At 50.1% G+C, this 27,563-nt stretch overlaps 1 protein-coding gene and 1 long non-coding RNA gene across 5 annotated transcripts; one reads left to right on the top strand and one right to left on the bottom strand.

Annotated features, from left to right (window-relative positions):
• Positions 1-118: 118 nt before the first annotated feature.
• On the bottom strand, positions 119-11,732 carry LOC105474534 (peptidase inhibitor 16). 4 transcript variants are annotated; one of them, XR_011623778.1, is made up of 7 exons: positions 11,207-11,732; positions 6,754-6,975; positions 4,566-4,675; positions 4,152-4,240; positions 2,496-3,188; positions 2,088-2,284; positions 119-1,721 (listed from the first exon to the last, which is right to left on the bottom strand). XR_011623778.1 is itself a non-coding variant. In XM_071097124.1 (7 exons), the coding sequence occupies exons 1-6, from the start codon at positions 11,375-11,377 to the stop codon at positions 2,163-2,165; spliced, it is 1,278 nt and encodes a 425-aa protein (XP_070953225.1). In that variant the 5' UTR covers positions 11,378-11,724; the 3' UTR covers positions 119-1,721; positions 2,145-2,162. The 4 variants fall into 4 exon arrangements, 3 of the variants coding, with proteins under 3 accessions (XP_070953225.1, XP_011727603.1, XP_011727604.1); XM_071097124.1 differs by having other exon boundaries at positions 2,145-2,284; positions 2,625-3,188; positions 11,207-11,724; XM_011729301.2 differs by having other exon boundaries at positions 2,145-2,284; positions 11,207-11,724.
• A 674-nt stretch (positions 11,733-12,406) lies between these two features.
• On the top strand, positions 12,407-22,703 carry LOC139363415 (uncharacterized). Its single transcript, XR_011623779.1, has 3 exons — positions 12,407-12,572; positions 19,489-19,547; positions 22,575-22,703. It is a non-coding gene; the product is annotated as an uncharacterized lncRNA (long non-coding RNA).
• The last annotated feature ends 4,860 nt before the right edge of the window (positions 22,704-27,563 follow it).

Below are 27,563 nucleotides of genomic sequence, written 5' to 3' on the forward strand. Positions count from 1 at the left end.
GAGTTGGAGGCTGCAGTGAGCTATAATCCTGGGTGTCAGAGCAAGACCTGGTCTAAAACAAATTATATGTATTTATATGGTAAGTGAAAGAAGCAGTTACAAAAGACCATAACATATATGATATGTCAAGAATTTATATGGGATGTTAAGAACAGACAAATCCATGTAGACAGATTAGTGGTTGATGGGGGCTGGGGAGGTTGGAGGGAAATAGGGAGTGACTGCTAATGGGTATGGGTTTTTTTTGGGGGGGTGATGAAAATGTTCTAAAATTGTGATGGTTACACAACCTTGTGAATATAGTAAAAACCATTGAGTTGCATACTTTAAATGGGTGAATTTTATGTTATGAGTTATATCTGAATAGAACTGGAAAAAACATACTAAGTAGGCTAGGTGTGGTGGCTCACGCCTGTAATCCTAGCACTTTGGGAAGCTGAGGTGGGTGGATCACCTGAGGTCAGGAGTTCAAGACCAGCTGTTGACCAAACTCTGTCTCTACTAAAAATACAAAAATTAGCCAGGTGTGTTGGCGGGCGCCTATAATCCCAGCTACTTGGGAGGCTGAGGCAGGAGAATCACTTGAACCTGGGGGGGCGGCGGTTGCAGTGAGCCCAGATCGCGCCACTTCACCCTAGCCTGGGTGACAGAGCAAAACCCTATCTCAAAAAAAAAAAAAAAAAAGTAAAAGAGGGAAGTGTCCTCCTTGGTTACAGTTTGGTTCCCAGCCCTGCCCTGACTTGGGTGGTGTCCTGTTTGACTGCTCACCCTCCAGTGGTGGTCTGGAGACTTGCCCTGCCCCTCCCTACCATCCAAGCCACCCTCAGTCACCCACCACTGCTACTCCAACATATGTGTGCCTTTCTGATCCTCAGCACCTCTGGACGGTCCTCCTGTGCTCCCCTGGGGAGGGTCTGGGACTCCAGATCCCTTTCTTAGGACTCTTCCAAGCACCTGGGGCTAGCAGAGCCTTGCCTGACGTACATTTCTGACCTTGTGTCCCAGACAGGCCTGGGCAGCAGCACCCTTGTGAAAAGGCCGCATGCCATGCTTTGATTCCGGGCTCCAAACCCGTCTAGGCCCCGCTGGTGACTCCTGAAGCTGGGAGAGTCAGTCCAGCACCCTTGGCCTTCCTTTGGCTCTTCCCCTTCCTGGCGGCCGCCTGTGATTAGGGGGAGGGGAGAGTTATAGGAAGGAAAAGAAGGGTGCGTCCCAAAGAGGAGACACTAAATGGAGTGTTTTAGAGGAGAGGGATGTGAAAGAGAAAGAACAGTTGCCACAGGTTGGACTGGTTTTTATTGGAGAGTCAGGAGTTGCTTTCCTTCCCTTGTCCCTGCCTCCCCACCCACAGAACCCCACTCCAGTGGGGCTTGTCCTTCATCTGCCCCTTGCAATCCCCGTCCCCAGCTACACAGGCACTCAGGGAGAGCACTCATACCGTGTGGGCAAGACAGCCCCAGGCCAGGTAGGCAGTGAGCTCCCTCAAATCCTCCCACCCCCAGGACTCAGGAGGGAGGGGCAGGAGAGGTGTGGGCCCGGTGTGCAGTCCTCAGGTGGCCCCGTGCGCTCGCAGTCAGCCAGGCCTTGTGCCTCCAGGATGGTGTGATGAGGCACATGCCCCGTAGCCTTTCCCTTCCAGAGGGCCTTAACCAAGAAGCATCTTGTTTAGGGGCTGGGGACAGGGTGGGGAAGATGACAGGAGGACAGCTGACCTCTTCACCCTGAGAAGGCAAGAGGCACTTCTGGGGAACAGTCCTGGATTCAGATGGCTCAAGGAAGAGGCCAGGGGACTGGAAGGGGCCCAGGGGTTCCTGGGAAGCCTGAGATCCTCTGTCTAGGAGAGAAGCTAATAGCCACAGGACAACCTGAGAGTGGGTACGTGTGAATACCACTCAGAACAGTCTGCAGCCAGCTGAGGGATGGGCCTACCCAGATCCAAGGCACTCCTGGGGCAGTGCCAGGGGCTGCCCCTGTAGACGCCTCCCAGGAGGATAAGAGTGCTAGCCTGGAATCTGGCCAGAAGTTGGGGTGAAGGGGGGCTGCTGGGCCACAGAGCAGGACCTGCCCAGGAAGCTGTGGCCACTTACTTGGAGGAAGACAATCTAGGTGGACATGAGGCCAGGGCCCCCCGCACCAGGCCTTGCCTTTGAGTGGTATCCCCTTCAGAAGATTCCAGCCAACATCAGGGGAAGCAGGAGCAGTAGTCCCAGGAGAGGGCCCCACACATGACCAGGGCCTGGGTTCAGCCCTGACACAACGCTAGGCTTGTCAGGGCCCTCTGCACCTGTGGGAAGAAAGAGGCTTTGCCTCAGCCTAGAGACGGCTGTGCCTGCCGTCCCACCCACCCCACCATGCAAGGAGGTGGGGCAGCAGCCAGGGCGGAAGCTCCTACTCACAGGGCGCATGCCCCACCGTGCTCATACCACCTACAGCTGGGGCAGGACACTGCCATTCCAGAGCCAGGAGGGGAGTGGGACCGATGCCACGGGCCTTACCTGGCAAGGACGACTGCAGAGCCAGGGCACGCCCACCCATGGCATTAGCGGTGGCAGAGGTATTGGGGAAATTGGGCAGGGACTTGGAGGAGGTGTGCCCCGTGTGGTCCAGTGTGGCCTGCAGCTCACCTGGCTTGTCCTGGGCTGGAAAAACTGAGGCCAAGACCTCACTGGAAGGAGGCAACTCAGCCTCAGCCTCTCCCTCAGCCTCAGCCTCAGCCTCCTCCTGGGCATGGGGTAGGAGCTCCCTTGCCCCTGTCAGGGACATCTTGGGGTCCAGAGAGTTCTCTGGGCTCCTGAAGGGCACTTTTGTTTTGTCTGTCACTTTGTCTGCTGATTTTGGGATAGGAACATGGGTCGATTCCGGGAAGGTAACTGGCTCCTCATCCAAGGAGGGCAGGCTGTGGGCTGCCAAAATGGAAGGCACCTCAGTTGTTACAGAAGGTGGAGCCTCTGTTGCCATGGAGGGCGGGTCTTTTGTTGCTAAGGAAGTTGGGGCCTGGGTTTCCACAGCAGGCAGAGCCTTGGTTGCCAGGGAACCTGAGACCTCTGTTACCAAGAAAGCCGGAATCCCCGTTGCTAGGGAAGGAGTACCCATTTTCCTAGAGTCTGAGGCTTCAGTTGCCAGGAAGGATGGGGCCTCAGTTACCAGGTAAGGCAAATCCTGGGCGTCTTCCGGGCTTCCGATGGGTTCTGATAAGACAGAGGAGAACTGGCCTGAGTGCTGCAAGCAGGACCTCACATCTCTCACTACACCGCAAACCAAGCGACCCGATGAAATGTCCTACTAGGACACACAAACACACACACTTCTCCAGTGGATATGCCCCTCATTGAAAATAAAAGTTACAAGCCAGGCGCAGTGGCTCACGCCTGTAATCCCAGTACTTTGGGAGGCTGAGGCAGGCGGATCACCTGAGGTCAGGAGTTTGAGACCAGCCTGACCAATATGGAGAAACCCCATCTCTACTAAAAGTACAAAATTAGCCGGGTGTGGTGGCGGGCGCTTGTAATCCCAGCTACTTGGGAGGCTGAGGCAGGAGAATTGCTTGAACCCGGGAGGCAGAGGTTGCAGGTGAGCAGAGATCGAGCCATTGCACTCCAGTCTGGGCAACAAGAGCAAAACTCTGTTAAAAAGAAAAAAAAAAAATAGAAAAGAAAAGAAAAGAAACGAAACGCTACTTCTGGTGATTGACACAGTTGCTCCTCTCTCCACCTCCTGGTCCAAGTCTCTCTACATTCGTACTTGCCCTTTTTCAGGGTACTTCTCCAGCGGGATCCCGGTCCCTCCCACGGCTCCGGCAAGGCCGGCCCCGCCCTCTTGAAGCCCTCTGACCATGCCCCCCGGCCCGGCCCCGCCCGCTCCTCAAGACCCTAACGATTGGCCACGTCCACCTCACGCGGGTCCCCCGAAGCCGCCAGACTTTCTAACATCCTCCCTTTGAAGGGTTGAAATCCGGCCACTTGGAACGACAGGGCGCCAAAGTGGCTGCGTGTGGAGGGCTAAGGGAGCTGCCAGGGACCCCCGGTGGTCGCATCCCGCCCGGCCCCTCCCCTGCCCACGTCCCGCTCAGTCCAGGGAGGCTCTTAGACCATCCAGTCTGCATCGCATCCCTTCCACACTCCCCGCCCCTACCCATCCACCCGTGGACTCACCACAGAGGGAGTTCTTGCAGCGATAGCCAGAGGGACATTGGGAGCACGGAGTCCCCTCCTGGTAGGGCCGTTTCCCCTTCACGTTCCCCCTACAGGAGGTCAGGAGGATGCTGAGGGGAGGGGGTCGACCTCTTCCAACCCTCTCCCCAACTCCTATACACACATCTACTCTGGACGTGCCCTTGGGTCTCCTGACTGCCAGCCACTGACTTGCTAGGCGATCTTGGGCTCCTCCTGGCCCTCTCTGGCCGATGAGAGCAGACCACCATCGGAGCCTTCACAGCTCCCTGGATGGTATAGCTGCAGACTGACCCCTCTTCTCCCACTCCCTCAGGCTGTGGCCAACTCTGCCCTCCCCTGGGCTCTGCCTGTGCCTTCCCCCTCTCCATCTCCAGGGTTCCCCCCAGCACTCACGGGGGCTCATAGTTGCACACCAGTAATTCGATGTTGGTTTCCTCAACACCCTGGAGCTTCTCACAGAAGTGGGAACCGCAGCCGATCCTCTCTGTCTTGGCCCAAACCACCTGAAGGAGGGCAAACCTAGCAGCTCAGCCCCATGCGAGGTGGCATGGTGCCTTCCTGGCATCCCACTACACCCCTTACAGGGGTGGGGAGAAGAGGCACCCTATAGCCTGTGACGTTCATGTTCCCAAAGCCATGCAGGTTCAGGACAAAACTCTGACCAGGGGGAGGGATGGGGGAGTTTGTCCCTAACGGTCTACTCTCCTCTGCTAACCACACATACCACTTTGCCAGGCCTCTTTTCCTCTCAAAACCTTCCCTCAGCTCCAGGACTGTGATACACCCTCATTAATTTTTTCTGTGGGCTCTTCCTGGAGGCCCTTGCATTTTAAGTGAAGGGTATATGCAAAGGAAAGAATCTCAAATGGTAGAATTTTAGACCTCAGCAACAAGGAAAGTCCAAGGTGGGGAGCAGGAGGAGCCATTTTGAAAGTGGAACATCCCCCAAATCACAGGTGAGCAGGACCTGTTCTGGTTGTTTCTCAGTGTGGGTCTCTTAGCTGCTAGAATGACTTCTGTCTTTATCAAACAAAAAATCCAGCAACATTTGTGTGCTGCCATGGGGTGAGACCAGCAGCCTTTCCTTGCTGGTTCTAGGCCCAATCTGCCCAGGAATCTCTGCTGAAATCAGCTGAAGGTCTCCTCAGTGTTGAACACCTTCTGGGCAGAAACAACTCCAGAGTACATGCACCCTCAGCCCCAGAGAAAGCTGGGGTGGAGCTGCGCTGACTTACTCCCTGCTGGGTCCTGATAACAATCCCTGCACAAGCAAGTGGGTGAGGGTGGAGGGAGAGGGAGGGGTGGCAGGATCCAGAGGGAAAGGGCCAGGAAGGGTGCTGGGCCCTCACAACTTTCTGACCTGGGTGGGTGCTGCTGGGATTTCCTCCCTAAAGATGAAGACTAAAAAAAAAAAAAAAAAAAAAAGATGAAGACTAAAAATACCATGAAAAAGAAATGGAATTGGTGGGAAGATGGTTGGTTCCTTTTCTTTTCTTTTAATTGTTTGTCATGTTACTATTTGTACAACACATAAGCACTGGGAGGAGAAAAAATAATTCAGTTACACTAATGTTAATTCCCCTACACACACACACACACACACACACACACACACACACACACACACACATCTTATCTGCAAGCCCAAACTTTCAAAATGCAGTGAGAATCCAGACAGGAGCAAAGTGTGATTGGGGAGCAGGAAATTCTATCAGAAATCTCCCTGAAGCCTTCATTCAGCCACAATTTGCTGTTCATCGTTACGTATAATTGTTAAATGCAAAAGAAAAACTAGACAAAATTGTCTATTTGCTTTATTAGTCCCTGGCAGATGACAAGTAGCAAATTAGACACCATAATAAATGCGAAGGAGCCACAGAGAGAAGTTAAGGGACTATCTGCTGCTGGGGCAAACAGCCCTGCACTATCTGGGGCAAGAGGGGCAGGACCACTTGGAGCACCGCACAGTATTGCCTAGGTCAATAACCACGATCCATAAAACTGGCTCTGTGACACCTAACATGTCCCACCGCCCCCACCCCTTTTTATTTATTTTATTTTTTTTGAGACAGGGCCTCCCTCTGTTGCCCTGGCTGGAGTGTAGGGGCGTGATCACGACTCACTGCAGCCTCAGTCTCCCGGGCTGAAGTGATCCTTCCACCTCAGCCTCCAGAGTAGCTGGTGCGCGCCACCGCGCCCAGCAAAGTTTTTTGTATTTTTTTGTAGGGACAGGGATCTCGCATGTTGCCCAGGCTGGTCTCCAACTCCTGGCCTCAAGCGATCCTCCCAGCTCGGCCTCCCAAATTGCTGGGATTACAAGCGTGAGCTACCGCGCCTGGCCTAGCGGCCTAGGTTTTCAAAAGACTGTAGAGAAGCCGACTCCGTCAGAGGCTTAGACAGCGTATTAGCTGCAGTGAGAGGACAAGATTTGCAAAGTATCTGAGGGGACTTGGAGTGAGGCCCGCCTCTTGTAGCGAGGACGCTTAGGAACGGTGAAGGCAGAGGTGGCCCCGCCCACGGAGCACGTGGCCCCACCCCCACGCCGCGAGGCTCCGCCCTGCCCCGCCCGCCTTGCCCACACCTGCGTGTAGTGGCCGCACATCTGGCCCGGGCTGCAGGTGGCGGCGCTGAGGTTGTAGTGCTCACGCTCGTGGTGCCACTCCTCCATGGCCAGCGGCACGTCCAGGCCCTCGTCGGTGATGGCGAACAGATTCTCGCCGCGCCGCCCGCGGTCCTTGTTGTGGCCCCACACGCACTGCCGTGCGTAGGCCTTGGCGAAGGCAGCCAGCTCCTCGTCCCATCTCTGCAGGGCAGGTGAGAGAAGGGAGGTGAGGATGCCCACAGATGCTGTGGGGACCAAGCAAAAGGTCGAGGAAGTCGTGGGGAAAGCCTTCCGGCACCTCCTTAGCGGGGTGACTCTTGGGCATGGCCTGGAACAGGTCTCAGCTCTGGGTGGGCTTCTGTGGGGAGGTGGAGGCCGCCACCCCAGGCCGTGGAGCCGGACCGTTCACCAGCTGTGTGACTGCACGGATTGTCTAACCTTTCTGCACCCTCAGAGGGCTGAGAAGAGTGGATGAGGTGGTGTTGGTGACAGTGTCACATAAAAAGCCTCATGTGAAAAAAGTGGCCACACATGCCCCTGCCTACCTCCCAGGCCTCCTTGAACTTCTCTGAAGAGCACAGGATGTCTGGTGAGATCGATGTTGAGGGGCTGGGTTGTTTATTCAGCCCATTTCACCCCCACTCAACCAGGAACCTGACTTGAGGGCTGGCACCTTCCTCTCCCTCTAAGCCCCCACCCTCCCCTTGGGACACCCAGCCCCCATGCCTTTACCCTCTGCAGGCTCCCTCCCCAGTGCTGTTCCTAACTGCTCCCAACCCTTGTCAATGGCAACCCCCTTTCTCCAAGAAAATTAAGTGACTGTAGGTGACACTGAATGTCACAGGCCTCTCACCAAGGGGCCTACTTTCAGAGCCTTGGTAACCCACCGTCAACCCCAGTGACAGTGTTCTCCAGTGGGGACCTCAGGTGAGATGGTGGGAGGGGAAATTTTAGGTTCAGGGCCTCTGAGATTGTGTCCCTGGCTGAGAGGCAGGCCGAGTGTGGGTGGGAAGAGGGATTAACAAGGCATCCAACCCAAAGGATTGAGGAGGGGAAGCCTGGATCCCATTAAATGCTGTCCTTGGCTTCTCCTGGAAATCCATGGCCTGGAGGCAGCTTTTGCTCCACCCTATGGGGGCCCAGCCAGCTGTGGGAGCCAGACAGCCCATAAAGCGCCAAGAGCTTGGGTGACCCTGAGGGGAGGTGGCTGTGTGGCCACACCCACTCCCCACCCGCTCAAGGCTTTCAGGAGCCTCTGCCTGGCATGGGGATGGGTGCACCTGGCTGGGATGGCTCCACAGCTGTGACCTTGGGTGAGTATCTTTCCCTCTCTGGACATTTTTGTCCTGAATCACTGGTCCCTGAGATTCTCTCAACTCTGGCAACAGTGGGAGATTGGGAGTGGGAAAGGGGCAGGGTGCTGGCGACCAGAGTCAGGGTGTCTGAGATGACCTGTGAGGTGCCAGGCTGGACTGTAAGTGCCGTCAGGATAGGGTATGGATGGATCTCCAGTGTCTGGTGCAGTACTAGCACATAGTAGGTGCTCAACAGATACTTGTCAACTATTGATGACTGAGATAGGGCCCTGCTTAAAGCAGTCTCCCCCTACAGAGTCTGCCTGTAATTTCCATTCTGACAAAATACCTGGAGCCCCACCATTAGCGTCATTGGTTTGGTCTTAAGGATTCTCAGTCAGTCATCCAGAGCCCCCTGTGGAGTTGTAAGACTCTCAGCATCCACCCACATTGGCCACATGGTCACCATCTAGAAGCAAGCCCATTCATTCATTCATTCATTCATTCACTCGTTCATTCATTCATTCAACAGTCCTGGGCATTGTGTCAGCCCTGGGACAACAGCAGGAACCAAGAAGTCCAAGCTTCCATTGACAGAAAAATCATTTGGGCCACCACATGGTAAATGACAGATGTGCAACAAGTACTATAGGGGCACCAAAGAGGTCCATCTAGCCCAGCCAAAGGTGGAGAGGGAGACACCAAGATAAGTGTTAAAAGATGAGGCATTAGCCAGCTGGGGGGAGAGGCGTCCTAATCAGAAGGCACACATCAGCAAAGGCATGAAGCTGGGAAACATTTTGGCTGGGAAAAGACAAGCTGTTCAGGTTACAGAAGAACAAAGGGCAAGCGGGAGAGGAGGATGGAGCGATAGGCAGGGGCCAGAACACACAGAGCCTTCTCAGGAGCCGAAGCTTTATCCTGAGGCAGTAGGGAGCTGTGGGAGCCACTGAAGGATTTTGAGCAGGGTCAGGCCCATGTGTTGGATTATTCATTCTGACAGCAGAGGCCAGAAGCTGGGGAACAGGTAGGGGCTATCCTAGGAGTCCTTGGGTTCAAGAATGAAAGAACCCTGAACCAGGGTTGTGCCAAAAAGAGAAGGGGGTAGGAGGAAGGGTTAGATTTCAAGGACAATTGAACCTTCAAGGGGGCAAAACTGGTACTGATTAGACCTGGAGGCTGAGAGAGAAGCGTTCATGATAACCCCCACCTGGCTCACCCTGGATCCATTCCCTCTTTTGTGTTAATCAGACACTTATTGAGCACTTACTGTGTGCCAGGCATTCTTCTGAGTGCTTTACACATATTCACTCATTTAACCCTACAACTACCATAGCTACAAGGGAATTATTCCACTGTTATCATCCCCATTTTACAGATGAGGAGACCGAGGCACCGAGAGTTTAGCCAAGGTCACAAAGCTAATAAGTAACAAAGGCAAGATTTGAACTCAGGCCATTTGGCTGCAGAGTCCCTGCCCTCGTCACTACTGAGGTTGAACCTGAGTCTTCTCCTGAATGTTTCCTGGCATCCCAGCCCCAGCCTCATCTCCTCCTCCTCAAAACACTCCCCATTAGGCAGCAGCATATCCCCTCAGTATCCCAACTGCCTCCCAGAATGTTGGCCCGCTCCAAGGTGCACCTCTGTCTGAGAAGTGGCTCCCAGCCTGTGTGGCCCCCATCTCAGCCAGCAAGACTGTAGGCATCAGGGATCTACAGGTGGGGAAACTGAAGCCCAACCATGAGTCACAGGCCTCAATCAGCGCGCTGTTGACAGAGCTGCGTCTGCGACTCCTGGTTTGTTGTCTACCTTTCCTGGATGCCCAGGCTGGCACAGCTGTGAACGGCAGTGCTGGGTGTGTGTGCAGAGCTCTTCCTAGATCTTTCTCACATGTCATCCTGTCTGATGCCCAGGACAGGGATCGCCAGCCCATGTTTCCATCCGGAAACAGAGGCCTTTGAAGGGAAAGGGGTCCACCCAGAGTTAATTCAGTCAGATCACATGGGACTGAGGTTAATTCAGTCAGATCACATGGGACCCCAGGCTCACTGTTGTGTTCCCCAAGGAGCATCTGTTCTCTCAGGCACCAGCTCCAGGGGTCCCTGATCCCTAAACACTGCCCAGCAACCTCCCCAGCCATCTGAGGGTGGGTGGAGGGGACAGGCTAGTTCAGCCCTCAGGGAGGGCAGGAAGGGGGTGAATTTCTCACTTTATCTCCTTTAATCCTGCATATAGACAGCCCGCCTCTCACCCTGCCATAAATAGCTCTTCCTAAGAGAAGTAACCAGCCCTAAATCTGGCTCTGTCTCCTGTGTGCATGCACATGTATGTTTACTACATCTGCGTGTTTCACCGGACATAAATAGTATTTTTACATGTCTTCAGACTTCATGTAAAGAGACCCTACTGTGTATTTTTTAGAGATTTTATTTCCTCCCCATTCAGTATGATATCTGTGAGATTCAGTCCGCACTGGTATATACATAGCTCTAATTCTGACCGCCTTTTACAGATGAGACACGGGATCGGCAAGGTTACAGGACTTGCCTCGAATCACAGGTTTTGTAGGCGACCAAGACAGAATTCGGACTGTGTGATCCAGAGCCCTCTCTGCTTCTGGATCCTGCTGTCACCTACCCCTTTAGCACCTGCATCCTACCCCAGGTGCCCATGCCCATCCTGCTGCCCTGCTTCCTCTTGTCCTCTTCTTGGCAGGCATATGAAAGACCGTTTTCACAAAGGTGTTAAGAACTTCCCGGGTTCCCCCACCGAGGGCACATGCATTTGAGGAAGTGCTGGGGAAAGGTCATTGGAGTGGGAAGCCAGGGTTTTGGGTCTGGCTCTACCAGCTGTGTGACCCCAGCAAGTCCCTCTGAGCCTCACTTTCCTCATCTGTATTATGAGGTTGCTTATAGGGGCCTGTGAATTTTGTTAGGCGGGTGCAAAAGTAATTGTGGTTTTTGCCATTAAAAGTAATGTAACATAATGTCAGGGACTCAGGGACTCTGTCACTGACCAGAGAAAGGAGAAGAATTCTGAAATAGCTTCAGCATGTGGAGCAGGGTAAGAGGGCCTGGTGACAGACCCTGGCCAGCACCCCTTCTATCCCAGCCAGCAAGCGCCGTGGCCACACTTACCATGTGCAGCATGTCTGAGGCTGGTGGGGATACCTGGGCCCGGTAGAGGTTGTGCAGCTCCAGCATCAGACGTTTCTCCTCATCTGTGAGGGCTCCAGCGGGGCCTGTGGTGGCCACCAGCACTAGCAGCAGCGGCAGCAGAAGCATCAGGAAACTGCAGGAGCCGTGCATGGTGGCCAGCCGTCTCTCCTTCTCCCGTGCAGGGGTCTGGCAGCTGGATTTAAAGTCCTTCCCACACAAGCACCACCCTGGCTGGGGTGGGGCAGTGGGGGCTGTGTCTGAGGCCCAGCCCGACTCACACAATGTCTCAGGGAGGGCTGGGTGCCTTGGGTCCCGACCAGCATCAAGTGCACTCCCCTTGGAGTCCTTGGCAAAAAGCTCCTTTCTCTCGGTAACGGGGGCTCAGGCCAAAAGCTGTTAGAGTTCCTAAGTTGTGGACAGATCCTTCAGGGGCAAAATCATAGTAACCTCTGCAGAGCTGTGACTGGTTGCATCCAGGTCACACCCACTGTGTGTTGAGGATAGATAAGAGAAAGGAAACCACAGACCCTACCCGCAGAGGAGTGGACAAGATGAGGAAGCTATAGGCTTTTGAAAGGACAGAGGAAGACTACATGTATTTGATAAAAGGCTGAGCCAACCTGAATCAGAATCCTGGTTCTGCCCCTTGTTATCTGTGTTTTGGCAGCTTTCTCAAGTGAATCAGCGACAATAATAGTACCTACCTCATAGGACTGGAGGGAAGATTCAATGACATATAATGTATGTAAAGCACCTAGTATGGTATATGGCACAGAGTAGGCCCTCAGTAACAGTAGACAACCCACCCATGTGGCTTGGGCCTTAGCAGGCTACCAGCCCCATGGGGAGGCAACACTCTTGCCTGTGTGGGAAGGGGCCAAGGTCTTCCCCACTCTACCTGTATTCGGGAATAAGGCCTTTCACTATGGCAACATTTTGGCTTCCAGGTGTCTTCTCTGAATGCAGGTGCTTGACATGCTCATTTGGAAGTGGGATGCTGGGACTCCTGTGCTCTGAATACGTAGAAATATAATGTGTCTGTTTCTTAAATCAAGAGAGAGCAGAAAAGCAGGAGGTTGAACGAGCTGATGCACCAGGAGCTCTGAGGGGAGGGTATTGGAAGGGAAATAGGCTTAGCAGCCAGGTGCTGGCATTATAATGACCTTGACCTTGCAGGGGCCATGACCTAGGCCTTGGCCTTCATGAAGCAGGAATCTGAAACCAGTACTCTTGAAGACAGCTGGGATCCTTGAAGCCTGCTTCCTCAATGAATAGGGAGCTAGAAAAAGCCTACCCACTGGCTTTGGAAGATGACAAGAAAACCTGTCCCTGCCTGAGTCTCCAGGTAAAAGTAAACATAAAACCAAGATGGATTACACACACACACACACACACACACACACACACACACACACTTATTAGAATTAATAAAGTCAGCAAAGTTGCAGGATACAAAATTAACACATAGAAATTAGTTGTTTCTATACACTAATAATGAAAAATCCAAAAAGGAAACTAAGAAAACAATTTCATTTATAAAAGCAATTAAAAAGAATAAAAGTATTACCAATAAACTTTTTTTTTTTTGAGACGGGGTCTGGCTGTGTTGCCCAGGCTGGAGTGCAGTGGCGCGATCTTGGCTCACTGCAACCTCCACCTTCCGGGTTCAGGTGATTCTCCTGCTTCAGCCTCCCGAGCAGCTGGGACTACAGGTTCCTGCCAATATGCCCAGCTAATTTTTGTATTTTTAGTAGAGACGGGGTTTCACCATGTTGGCCAGATGGTCTTGATCTCTTGACCTCGTGATCCGTCTGCCTCGGCCTCCCAAAGTGCTGGGATTACAGGTGTAAGCCACTGCGCCTGGCCCTTAGCAATAAACTTAACCAAGGAAGCAAAAGACTTGTACACCGAAAATCACAAAATATTGCCAAAGTGAAAGAAGACACAAATAAATGGAAAGACATCCTATATTCATGGATTAGAAGACTTGATATTGCCAAGGTGTCAATGTTGCCTGATGCAATCTACAGATTCAATGCAATCCCTATTGAAATGCAAATCATAATATTTTTATAGAAACAGAAAAATCCATCCTAAAATTTATATGGAATCTCAAAGGACCCCAAATAGTCAAAACAATCTTGAAAAAGAACAAAATTGGAAGTCTTACAGTTTCTGATTTTAATATGTAACCACAAATCTACAATAATTAAAATAGTGTGGTATTAGTATAAAGACAGACATTTAGACTAATGGAATAGAATAGCCCAGAAATAAACTCTTACACATATGGTCAAATGATTTTAGACAAGGGTCCCAAGACCATTCAGTGAGGGAAAGGCAAGTCTTTTCAAGAAGACTTAGAAAACTGGACTTCCACACGCAAAATACTGAAGTAGAATCTTTACCTTAAGTATATATAAAAAAATATACTTTACCTTAAGTATATTAAAAAATTAACTCCAAAATGGATTAAAGACAGAAACATAAAAGCTAAAACTACAAAACTCTTAGAAGAAAATATAAGAGGGACTTCCTGGCATTGGATGTGGCAAGGATTTCTTGGACATGACACCAAAAGTATAGGCAACAAAACAAAAAATAAACTGGACTTCATTACAATTAAGAACTTTCGGGGGCCGAGCGTGGTGGCTCACGCCTGTAATCCCAGCACTTCGAGAGGCCAAGGTGGGTGAATCACTTGAGGTCAAGAGTTTGAGACCAGCTGGGCCAACATGGTGAAACCCCATCTCTACTAAGTATACAAAAATTAGCTGGGTGTGGTGGCGGGCACCTGTAAGCCCAGCTACTCGGGAGGCTGAGGCAGGAGAATTGCTTGAACCTGGGAGGCAGAGGTTGCAGTGAGCCGAGATCCAGCCACTGCATTCCAGCCTAGATGACAGAGTCTCAAAAAAAAAAAAAAAAAAAAAAAAAAGACACAATTTCCCAAGAAATGGGAAAAAATTTTTGAGACAGGGTCTCGCTCTGTCACCCAGGTTGGAGTGCAGTCACGTGATCTTGGCTACTGCAACCTCTGCCTCCCGGGTTCAAGTGGTTCTCCCACCTCAGCCTCCCAAGTAGCTGAGACTGCAGATGTGCGCCACCACACCTGGCTAAGTTTTGTATTTTTAGTAGAGACAGGGTTTTGCCATGTTGGCAAGGCTGGTCTTGAACTCCTGACCTCAAGTGATCTGCCCGCCTCGGCCTCCCAAAGTGCTGGGATTATAGGCATGAACCACCACACCTGGCCAATATATAGGATATATTTTTAAAATATAAAATATATTTTAAAACAACAACAACAAAAACAATTTGAAGTTGATTCAGTGGCTCAGCACTTTGTAATCCCAGCAGTTTGGGAGGCTGAGGCGGGCCGATCGCTTGAGACCAGGAGTTCAAGATCAGCCTGGGCAACAAGGTGAAACCTCATCTCTACAAAAAATACAAAAATCAGCTGGGCATGGTGGCATGCACCTGTAGTCCCAGCTACTAGGGAGGCTGAGGTGGGAAAATTGCTTTGGCCCAGGAGGTCAAGTCTGCAGAGAGCCGAGATCGCACCACTGCACTCCATTCTGGGCAATAGCGGGAGAGCCTGTCTCAAGAAAAAAAAAAAATTGATTAAATAGGCAAAGGACTTGAAAATTCACTGTTTACTTTTTCAATTATTCATGCAGTTATTCATTGTTGAAAGACATTTTTCCAAAGAAGATATACAAGTGGCCAATTAGCACATGAAAAGATGATCAACATCACTTACCATTAGGGAAATGCAAATCAAACCACAGTGAAATACCACTTCACACTCATTAGGATGGCTATTATTAAGAAACAAAACAAAACAGAAAATAGCAAGTGTTGACAAGGATATGGAGAAATTGAAACCCTCGTAACATTGCTTCTGGGAATATAAAAGGTGCAGCCACTGTGGAAGACAGTGTGATGGTGTCTCAAAAAATTAAACACAGAATTACTATATGAGGTAGAAATTTCACTTCTGGGTATATACCCAAAAGACTCAACCAGGCACGGTGGCTCACGCCTGTAATCCCAGCATTTTGGGAACCCGAGGCGGGCGGATCACCTGAGGTTGGGAGTTCGAGACCAGCCTGACCAACATGGATTTACTAAAAACACAAAATTAGCTGGGCGTGGTGACACATGCCTGTAATCCCAGCTACTCGGGAGGCTGAGGCAGGAGAGTCGCTTGAACCCAGCAGGCGGAGGTTGCGGTGAGCCGAGATTGTGCCATTGCACTTCAGCCTGGGCAACAAGAGCGAAACTCCGTCTTAAAAAAAAAAAAAAAAAAAAAGCAGAGACTCAAACAAATATATTTCTACACCAGTGTTGATAGTAGCATTAGTCACAATAGCCAAAAGGTGGAAACAACCCAAATGTTCATCAATGAATGAATGGAGTAGTATACACAAAATGTACGATCACATATACAATGGACTATTATTTTGTCTTAAAAAGGAAGGAAATTCTGACACATATTACAACATGGATGAACTTTGAAGACATTAGGCTAAGTGAACTAAGCCAGACACGAAAGAACAAATCTTACATGATCCCACTTATATGCAGTACCTAGAGTAGGCAAATTTATAGAGACAGAAAATAGAATGGTGATTGCCGGGGGCTGGAGGAAGGAGAGAATAGGGAGTTAGTGTTTAGTGGGTGTAGAGGTTTGGTTTCGGAAGAGGATCAAGTTCTGTTGATGGATGGTGGTGATGGTGACAACACTTTGAATATTCATACTTAATACCACTGAACTGGACACTTAAACATGGGTAAGATGGTAAATTTTATGTTCTATATTTTACCACAGTAACGACCATCACCACAAAAACAGGATTTCTTAAATTGGCCCGGAGTACAGTGACAAAGGAAAAATTGTGTCTGGAGGGAGCCTTCACAACCCAGGCCACTTGAGCCACCATGAGAAAAAAAAAAAAATCCGACTTTAGCTCACAATCAGAAAGTATCAAACGCATCAGGAACTGAGTCACCATGAGCAACAGACAGACAGCATACATCACAATAGGAGAATTTCTGTTCCCGAAACTTGAGATAATAGAACAATCTGGAAAAGACTTCGAATAACTGTATTTACAATGAATATGGAAATAAGTGGGTAGCTGAAAAGGGGAGAAGAAAGACTTGGGGGTAGAGAGGAACAAGGTGTGGAAGAGAATCAGAAGAATTCAGGAAAATGGATTAGTCTGGGGAGAAAGGGACGTTATTTGAGAAAAATCCGAGTGGAAGAAAGAAGACTGACCAGATTAGACTACAGCCCAGACCCCTGGGCAGCTGTCCCAGGGTGTTCAGGTGGCAGAACCATGAGATGGATCTCTTTCCTCCATAGATGGGAGAACTCAGTGAGTTCCTGACAACGTGGGCTTGAGATAGAAATAAGGGGACTTAGTGGCCGGGCGCGGTGGCTCATGCCTGTAATCCTAGCACTTTGGGAGGCCAAGGTGGGCGGATCACCTGAGGTCAGGAATTGGAAACCAGCCTGGCCAACATGACGAAACCCCCATCTTCACAAAAAATACAAAAATTAGCCAGGCGTGGTGGTGTGTGCCTGTGGGCCCAGTTACTCAGCAGGCTGAGGCAGGAGAATCACTTGAACCCGGGAGGCGGAGGTTGCAGAGATCACACCACTGCATTCCAGCCTGGGCAACAGAGCAAGACTCCAGTGAGAAGAAAGAAAGAAAAAGAGAGAGAGAGAGAGAGAGAGAGAAGAGAGAAGAGAGGAGAAAGAGAAAGAAGGCCGAGCGTGGTGGCTCACACCTGTAATCCCAGTACTTTGGGGGAGGACACGAGCTCAAGAGATCGAGACCATCCTGGCCAACCAACATGGTGAAACCCTGTGTCTACTAAAAATACAAAAATTAGCTGGGCATAGTGGCACACACCTGTAGTCCCAGCTACTCGGGAAGCTGAGGCAGGAGAATCGCTTGAATCCAGGAGGCGGAGGTTGCAGTGAGCCGAGATCGCACCACTGCACTCCAGCCTGGGCGACAGAGTGAGACTCTATCTCAAAAACAAAAAAAAGAAAGAAAGGAAGGAAGAAAGGGAGGGCGGGAAGGAAGGGGAGAGAGAGAGAGAGAAAGGGAGACAAGAAGGGAGGGAGGGAGAGAGGGAGGAAGGAAGGAGGGAAGGAAGGAGAGAGGAAGGGAAGGAAGGGAGGAAGGGAGGAAGGGAGGAAGGGAAGAAAGAAAAAGAAACACAGGGCTGGGTGTGGTGGCTCAGGCTTGTAATCCCAGCACTTTGGAAGGTAGAGGTGGGCGATGGCTTGAGCCCAGAACTTCGAGACCAGCCTGGGCAACGAAGTGAGACCCTTTCTCTGTTTCTAAAAACTTTAAAAAATTACAATGAATAAAATAAAATAAACACAGACTTCCTAAGGAGTTAAAGTGCTGACCTGACCTGGGAAGTGCTGGACTCAGGAGTGGAAGGACACAGTTCTCAGATGCTCCCCGGGTGGAACCAGGCGCTGGTACTACAGGTTGCCCTAGTGTGGTCACCTCTGTGGCCTCTGCCTCCAGCCATGCCCCTTCAATAGCAGGGAAAGCAGCTCTGCAGGTGCAGGACAATGGGCAGCATTCGTTCACTCAACAAACACTTACAGAGCTTCTCACTGTGCCAAGCGCTGAGCTGGGTGAACAAGAGCAGGAAACCCACCAGCAACCATGGGCAGTGTTGTGGACGAGAGTGTGGGGCTTACCGGCGGGTGGCCTGGGGCAGGTGATTTCTCTGTTCACTGGCCTGTTTCCACATCTGTACACTGGGGAACAGAACCTACCTCCTAGGATGGTTGTGAGCATTAAATGAGTTAGTACATGGGTAGGGCCTGTGATCACCCCCGGAACATAGTAAGTGCTCATTGAGTTAGCCAGTATTCACATACAGCAGGTCCTTGAATAACGTCATTTCGTTCCATGTCTTTTCGTCATGACATTGGTAAGAAAAAAATTCGATTCCTGCAGGGGCCACTGTCTGCGTGGTGTTTGCATTCTCCCCACATCTGCGTGGGCTTTGTCCCACGTCCCAAAGCTGTGCACGCTAGGCTCATTGGCGAGTCTGCATGGTCCCAGTGCGAGTGAGTATTGGTGTGTGAGCACGGTGACCTGTCCAGTGTAGGTTCCCACCTGGCGTCCTGAGCTGCCAGAATGGGCTCCAGCCACCCATGACCCTGAACTGGAATAATTGGGTAAATAATTACCTTACCTGCCTTTCTTTCTTCCTCTTTCTTTCTTTCTCTTCCTTCCTTCCTTCCTTTCTGTCTTTCTTTCTCTCTTTCTTCTTCTTCTTTTTTTTTTTTTTGAGATGGTGTCTTGCTCTGTCGCCCAGGCTGGAGTGCAGTGGCACGATCTCAGCTCACTGCAATCTCCACCTCCCGGGTTCTAGTGATTCTTGTGCCTCAGCCTCCTGAGTAGCTGGGATTACAAGTGCCTGCCACCACACCCAGCTAACTTCTGTATTTTTAGTAGAGATGAGGTTTCACCAAGATGGCCAGGCCGGTCTTGAACTCCTGACCTCAGTTGATCTTCCCTCCTGGGCCTCCCAAAGTGCTGGGATTATAGGCTTAAGTCAGTGCACCTGGCCTAATTATCTTGTTTTTCTTAATTTTTCTCAAATGTATATATAGCTCACATTCATTTCAGTGTTTAATATTAGAAGTGTTTGATCTTTAGAAGTCTGGTGATGTTTTTGTCACCAGAAATATATCACAGGAATTCTATTCATTTATATCAATTAGCCTAAGGTAAAATTGGTTTTCTCTTAAAGTTGCAGTTTCCAAGAATCTCTCAGCAACTTAAGTGAGAACTTACTGTATTCGTTACTACATATCTTCCACCCACAGGTGGAAAAGTTTTCATAGCCTGAGGCTATAGCAAAGAAAAACAAATACAGCAACCTGACTTGGCCTTTCCCCTGGGGAGGAGCTGCCTTGGCCTGGGGGAGCTCCTAGGAAGGGAGGACACACCCCACTCTGAGGGGCAGGGGCACAGGTGTAAGTGGTGCCAAGATGTGGGCTGGGGAGGCCTCCTGGGAAGGGCATTTATGTGGAGGCAGAGACACCTGGCTTGCCTGAGATGGGAGGGTGAGATGGGAATGAAGACTGGGAGGCTGACCAGAGCCAGCCAACGCATGTGGGGACCCAGGTGTGCAGACAGAGTCCACTCTGCGTGTGCATACGTATACCTGGCTCACAGAGCTTCTCCCGCCTGAGTGACCTCACCCACTCCTCACAGGATGGCTCTCCGAGGTGGGTCTCACTGTCACCTGCATAAGGAAACTGACGCTCAGAAAGGTAAGGTGATTTCCCCAGTATAGGTCGGGGAGGATCTGGAGCAGTGACAAAGTGGTGGGACCAGAGCCAGGGACCTGCCACTAGGAAAAGAGAAAGGTTAAGGCAAGCAGGTGGAGGAGAGAGAGGAATGGAGGAGGTGAAGTTAGGTGAGGGTGAGAGGGAGCAAGAGAAGACAGCATCAGGGTAGATGGTGTGTTTTATCCATAAATCCAGACTTGGGGAAAATAGATTTTCTTCTGTATTATTATTTCTGTATATTTTAAATCAAGTTTTATTTCGAACAGCAGTATAACTCCGTAATAAAAAAATAAGCCAAAGAGGAAAAAAAAATAATTCCACTTCTGGCATTTGCTTCTAGTCTTTGAGCAGGTGGTCCACAGCCACTCAAAGTGCGGTCCACGGCCCGGTGCTGGTCTGCCGGGGATTCACCACTGGTTTTCAGTACAACAGGCCCAGAAAATGGGAGTGAATGTTTAGAAATTCTTACAGTTTCTAATTGTAACATGGTTGTTTTCTGCCTGTTGAATCTATGATTTAAAAGTTGGGCTTGTATTTCATGTATCCACTTTTCATTTCATTTTTATTTTTTATTTATTTTATTTTATTATATTTTTTGAGACAGGGTCTCGCTCTGTCACCCAGGCTAGAGTGCAGTGGCACAATCTCTGCTCACTGCCACCTCCACCTCCCAGGTTCAAGTGATTCTCCTGCCTCAGCCTCCCAAGTAGCTAGGATTACAGGGATGTATCACCACACCCAGCTAATTTTTGTGTTTTTAGTAGAGACGGAGTTTCACCATGTTGGCCAGGCTGTTCTCGAACTCCTGACCTCAGGTGATCTGCACCTGCACTGTCTTGGCCTCCCAAAGTGCTGGGAATACAGGCGTGAGCCACTAAGCCTGGCCTGATAACTTTTTATTTTGAGATAATAATAGACTCACAGAAAATCATGAAAAAAGTACCTAAAATCCCATGAGCCCTTTACCCAGATTCTTCCAATGGTGACATCTTATATAACAATAATACAGTACACAAACCAGGAAATGGACATTCATTTTCCTAATGGGTAATGATATTGAATATCTTTTCCTGTGTTTTCTGCAACCCACATATCTTCTTTGGTGGAGTATCTGTTCATGTCTTCTAGTTCTATTTGGATTTTTTTCTGTTGAGTTTTGAGAGAGAGTTCTTTACGTATTTTAGATACAAGTCCTTTGATGGATATGCATTTAATCATTTATTTTTATGATATTTTATAAAACTTTACATTTGAGATGGACTGGAAATTTTACAAAATCAAACTGGTCAATCAATCACCGCTGGTGGTTTGAGAAGCAGTCTTAGCGTCTTCTTACCTTAATGAAATAACCGCACCTGCACCATATTGGGTCCTGACTTTTTTCCCCAGATAATTTATTATAAATAATTTCTCCAACTTGCTCCATATCTTTATAACCACCACTTACAAGGTTTGCAAACCTTCCATAGAGCAGCTGTACTGGGATTTACTCAGCCAATTCCCAAGGTTAGACATGATGTTATCACCCATTTCAGGGTCTTACAGAAACTCTGAGTCACTCACCTTTGGTCACAAGGCTTTTTCAGACATTTTGGATAGAATGTTCTTAGTTTCCATTCTCACCATGGTAGTTCAACTTGCTCTTTCGTTAGAATTTAGGCATCAAGGTCAGACCACATTGCTGGTTGGCCACATTCTGTGTTCTCCCGGAAACCAAAGGTCAGCAGCACTGAATCCAAACCACCCGAGCAACCCGGCGTTTCCAGTCCCAGATGCTTGACCGCACGGCAACAGTGGAGTCACTAAGAGATTTTCCTTTGGTTCTATGACAGCAAACTCCAAACCAGGGGTAGCAGTCATTTGAAAAATGCAGAGACTATTTTAAAGAACAGACAAGTGCCTCAGATAGTATCAGAGAACAATGCCTAAGGGCCATGGATGGAAGCCAGTCTGCACAAAATGCTGAAAATAGGTCGTTCTGAGCAAGGGGGTCATGGAGAAGAAAGTGCCAGCCCTCCATTCCTTACACCCACTAGGCAGGTGCTTCTTCCCTTGCACCCAGGCTGACCCCTCACCTGGAAACTACCTCCCTCTCGGGTTTTCACACCTGTCTTGTCCTTTTGTCCTTCCCCTTCTCCTTCCCTTCCTTCCCTCCCTCACTCCTTTCTTTCTTTCCTTTCTTTCTTTTTCTTTCTTTCTTTCTTTTCCTTTCCTTTTTTCTTTCCTTTCTTTTTCTTTCTCTTTCTTTTCCTTCCTTCCTTTTCTTTCTTTCTTCTTTCTCTTTCTTTCTTTCTCTCTCTTTCTTTCTCTTTCTTCTTTTCCTTCCTTCCTCCCTTTCTCTTTCATTCTTTCCTTCTTTTTCTCCTCTTTCTCTCTCACTCTTTCTTTCTCTCTGGTTTCTCTTTTTTTCTTTCTCTCTCTTTCTTTCTTCGGTTTGTTCTTTTGACAGAATTTTGTGCTGTCACCTGGGCTGAAGTGCTTTCATGCAGTCTCAGCTCACTGCAGCCTTGTCCTCCCCGGCTCAAGCAATTCTCCTGCCTGAGCCTCCCAAATGGCTGGGACTACAGGTGTGTACCACACTCAACCAATTTTTGTATTTTTTGAAGAGATGGGGTTTTGCAGATTGATCTGGAACTCCTGGGCTTAAGTGATTCTCCCACCTCGGGCTCCCAAAGTGCTGGGATTACAGGTGTGAGCCACCATGCCTGGCCTCACACCTGTATTTCTGAGACAGCTGCGCCCACCCTGCCTCCTTTTCTTTTCCCTCTCTCCTGAATTGTGGTATTGCTCCTGCTCTGGTTTCTCTGCTCCTGCTTCTCTGCCCTTCTCCTTAGCCCTCACTTTGAGGCAAGCCCTAGATGTGAGGTCTGCAGCTTGTCGTGCACCAACCACCTGGGCAGGTCTGACCCTTCCCAAGACTCCTTTTGTCCAGCCTTGTTGGGAAGTAACCATGAGGGGAACAATTTGGGAATGGCCCCACCTAAAGGCTAGTCTTTGCTGTCATTACAGGGCTTATGTCTGGGATCCTTACAGAGACTAGAAGCGTCTCCCATCCCCCTCACAGTGGCACTTCCTGGATTGTTGAGCTGCCTCTGCCTTTTTGTATTCAGAGCTACAGCCTTGCCTCCCCTGTTCCCATCACCCTGACAACCCCTCAGCACCTCCCTCCTGTCAGCTCCACAGCCAACTGAGGTGACACCTGTTCATGGAAACTCTGTGAGCCTCTTCCATATCCATATACATTATGTAATGTTGCTTTGCATGTTTCAAAACATCAGTGCTGTCCAACAGAACTCTCTGTGATGCTGGAAATGTTCTCTGTCTGTGCCGTCCAGTGTAGCAGCCACAGACCCACAGACGGCACATGGCTTTTGAGCACTTGAAATGTAGCTAGTGTGACTGAAGAATTGCCTTTTGAATTTTGTTAAACTTTAAATAGCCACATGTAGCTAGTGGCTACCACACTGAACAGCACAGCCTAGATACTTCTAAACCTTGTTTTTTTTTCTTTATTTTTGAGATTTGTTGATGTCAAGGCATGCAGATGTACACCACTCATTCTCCTGCTGTGTGGTCCATCGTCTCAATATACGGCCGTCTATTTATCCATTTTCCTACTGATGGACATGGGGCTCTTTTCTTTGTTTCTGTTTTTTTTTTTGTTTTGTTTTTTGTTTTTTTTTTGCTGATACAAATGATGCTGCAGCGATCTTTTTGTATATGTCTCCATGCGCCTTTCCTAATATCTTCATTTCCCCCGACGGTGGTTGGTCCCATGACCCCATGCCCAGGTGACTCAGCAGCCTCCTAGGTGCCTACCCAGCCCAGGTCTCTTGTGCCACCACCCCCGACCCCACACCCACTCCTCCACTGGCACTCGTCAGCCCAGTCAGCTGGGGTGATGACTCTGGAATATCACTTTCATCCTGTGCCTTTCCTGCTCAGGAACCCAGCACGGCTCCCATTGCCTGAAGCATCAGACCTCAGCCCTTTGCTTGGCCTCAGGCCCCCACCATCGGGTCCTACCTTATGACTCCCTGAGTTTCCCAGCATCCTCCCTCAGCCTCCACTGAGCCAACTTCCTTCTGGTCCTCTGCACACATCCTACTCTTCCTACCTCTGTGCCTTCATTTTTGACGGGAATCCCCCATGCCCTCATTCTGGAATGTTTTGCTTCCTGCCCCTCCTCCACCTACTTCAATCCACTCAGATCCTTCAGGGCCCAGCTCAGGCCTGGCCTCCTCTGGGGTAGATTTTCATTCTGCAGCATTCATTCAGGAAGCACCCATGAAGAGCCTACCAGGTGCCAGCCCTGGTCTGGGGCTGGGACTAGAGCCAGGGCAGGATGGCCACAGCATCTGCTCCATGCAGCTCACAGCCTGGCCTTGGCTGGCAACTCCAGTCTGCCCCAGTTTCCAACTCTCTGCATTCCCCTTGCAGCTCAGCATGGATTAAGCTTTGGAATCCAGAGAAGATCAGGGTTGGGATTATGGCTAGGGTTCAACAGGAGTGGGGGGCTGGGCGTGGCTGGTTTCCAGGAGACCTGAAAAGGGGGCCTGGAAGTGGGAAGATCAACCCCAGTGCAGGACCGGCCCTTACATCACAGGATCACTGCCGAGAGCCTGGAGGTGCGTGATCCTGTCAGCACCACCAAGCAAGAGACTGACTCCATGCGCAGGAATGTCAGGGTGCAGATGACACTTCTTTCCCAGAGGCACACTACACGGGAAGCCAACTGCTATAGTCTAAATGTTTGCTTCCCTCCAGAATTCGTATGTTGAAACCCCATCTCCAAGGTGATGGTACTAAGACGAGGGGCCCCTGGGAGGTGATTAGGTCATGAGGGCAGAGCCCCTATAGACGAGATTTGTGCCCTTATAAAAGAGACCCTGGAGAGCTGCCCCTCCCCTTCTGCCATGTTGGGACACAGTGAGGACACTGCCATCTATGAACCAGAACGCAGGCCCTCACCAGACATTGCATCCGCTGGTGCCTGGATCTCTGGCCTCCAGAACTGTGAGAAATAAATTTATGTTGTTTATAAGTAATTAGTTTACGGAATTTTGTTATAGCAGCCCAAACAGACAAAATACCAATTTATTAGAAGGTTGCCTGGTGAGCAGGAAGGCAGAGGAAAGTGCTGCTTGCTATAGAATCTGAAGCTTGTTGAATCTGAGGCTTGCTATAGAATCTGAGGCATCGCCACCTGTGACACCATCCATGCAACAAGAGTAGGCCTGGCCAGGGCCAGGACACTGATGCCAGCCACCCAGGGGCACTGTGTCTCCTGATCAGATGGCCACTGCCAGCCTCTGTCCATGAGGTTTCCCCTTTCTGAGCTTCCATTGGTGGCCACCGTCCCCCTCTTCTGATGGGCACCGTCTTTTTTTTTTTTTTGAGACGGATTCTCACTCTGTCACCCAGGCTGGAGTGCAGTGGCACGATCTCAGCTCACTGCAAGCTCCGCCTCCCAGTTTCACACCATTCTCCTGCCTCAGCCCTCTGAGTAGCTGGGACTACAGGTGCCCGCCACCACACCCGGCTAATTTTTTGTATTTTTAATACAGACGGGGTTTCACCGTGTTAGCCAGGATGGTCTCGATCTCCTGACCTTGTGATCTGCCTGCCTCGCCCTCCCAAAGTACTGGGATTACAGGCTTGAGCCACCGCGCCCGGCCCTGATGGGCATCATCTTTAACATTCCTCTGTGCTGTAGCTCCATTCTGACCACTTGAATCTGGAAATCATATCTTAAGGTGACTTTGTATATCTCTGTTCTGATTCATTTTGTATTGTTTTATGGTTTAATTCTTAGACAGCATCTTACTTCCCAATGTGTAGTTCTTACAATGCACCTTACACTTGCCCCTGTGTCTCAACAAGATTATAAAACCTTAGGGGGCCAGGACCATCTTCCTTTCTGGCCCAAAGTTGGACATCTGGACAAGAGCCCAACACACACAGCCCTTGATGCTTTGCTCTGCTCTGGACTTGGGATGCCTAGAGACTGGCAAGCACAGAGGGTGTGGGGTGGCTGGGAGCTGAGCAGTATCTTCTGGGCCAGGATAGTTCTCCCCGAGGCCTCCTGAGCATGCAGTCAGGGCTGTACAGCCTCAGTTTTGTCCTCAGCCAAAAAGGGATCTGTGTTGGTGGAAGGCGAATGTGGCTGTCTCCACTCCTGTGAGCTGCCTGAGGGAACAAGAGGGCAGGAGGGAAACAGAGCACCTCCGAAGAGTACCTCAGGGCCCAGCCCCTAGAAGGAACTAGGCATGGGCGCAACCGAATGAATGAGCTTTGTCCTCACCCCTCAAACCTAGGCCAGACAGGTGAAGAAAAGCATTGAATGCTGGGAGTCATCAGCAAAGAGGATAAGAGTTAAGCTTGGGGCTGTGGGGAGACTGGATATCCTCTGGGTGATATCCAGAGAGTATATCATCCTGAACAGAGGCTTCAGGATGGAATGGGGCAAGGAGAGAACTATGAGGGGGTCAGATAGCAGACACGGATGGTGTTTCCACACACTGAGGAGAACTGGGTGAGTTCTGCTCCTCATTCAGCCACCAGCTATGGGCCTCAGCTTCTTCCCTATTCATAAGGAAGGAAGGGGTGGTCAGAGAATCTTCTGGGTCTAGTCCAGCTCTGCCATTGGTGGCTTGGAGGAGGGCTGTCCACAGAGGAGGGCAGAAGCAAACACTGGGGGATATAGGCTGATAAGAGGGAAAGAGTATTTGTCTGGGCGCCGTGGTTCATGCCTGTAATCCTAGCATTTTGAGAGGCCGAGGTGGGCAGATCATGAGGTCAGGAGATCAAGACCATCCTGGCCAACACAGTGAAACCCTGTCTCTACTAAAAATACAAAAAATTAGCTGGGTGTGGTGGCGGGCACCTGTAGTCTCAGCTACTCGGGAGGCTGAGGCAGGAGAATGGCGTGAACCCGGAAGGTGGAGCTTGCAGTGAGCTGAGATCGCACCACTGCACTCCAGCCTGGGTGACAGAGCGAGACTCCATTTCAAAAAAAAAAAAGAGGGAAAGTGGACAGCAGCCTGGCGTCAAGTACCTGCTCTGTGCTGGGACACAGCTGGGCACTTTGCACACACCGTCTTGGGTATCTTTGTGCTGACCCCTTGAAAATGGCATTTATTTGCTGCATTGATTTAGGGGTGAGGAAACCAAGGAGCAGAGGGATTGGCAGAACCCTCCAAAGTCACTCTCCTGGTAAGCCAGAGCTAGGATTTGTACTGAGGCCTCTGGTCCCCAAGTCCCCAGGCCTCCACATTGGTGGGTGGGCTCCTGAAGGGTAAGTGGCCCTGTGTCTGGGTATGTGCCTGAGTGGCTGAAAAGGAAGGGGTTATTGAGTTGGTTTTTAGATTAGTGCTTTGTTTCTTATATTTGCTAGGCTTTTTTTTTTTTTTTTTTTTTTGAGAAGGAGTTTCGCTCTTGTTACCCAGGCTGGAGTGCAATGGCACGATCTCGGCTCACCACAAACTCTGCCTCCCAGGTTCACACAATTCTCCTGCCTCAGCCTCCCGAGTATCTGGGATTACAGGCATGCACCACCACACCTGGCTAATTTTGTATTTTCAGTAGAGACGGGGTTTCTCCATGTTGGACAGGCTGGTCTCAAACTCCCAGCCTCAGGTGATCCGCCTGCCTCAGCCTCCCAAAGTGCTGGGATTACAAGCGTGAGCCACCGAGCCCAGCCTATTTGCTAGGTTTTTGCTAACTTGGTTCTCGGTAATTTTCCTTAGTGGGGGTGAAAAATAAGGATTTTTCTTTTTTTAATGAACAGATATGAGCCACTGTGGCTGGCCCTCAATCAAGAGTTTAAAAACCACAACTCAGAAATGAAGAAGTGATGGCAAAAACACTGGTGGTGAGCCACAAAATCATTTAAAAAACAAAAACAAAAACAAGTGAAGATAGAAAATGGTAGGCAGTGAAGAAAATCTTACCTCCTGATTAGGACAGAGTGAAGAAAGGGAAGGTCAACTGGAGGTC

Source organism: Macaca nemestrina, chromosome 5, assembly GCF_043159975.1.
Source record: "Macaca nemestrina isolate mMacNem1 chromosome 5, mMacNem.hap1, whole genome shotgun sequence".
NCBI lineage: Eukaryota > Metazoa > Chordata > Mammalia > Primates > Cercopithecidae > Macaca > Macaca nemestrina.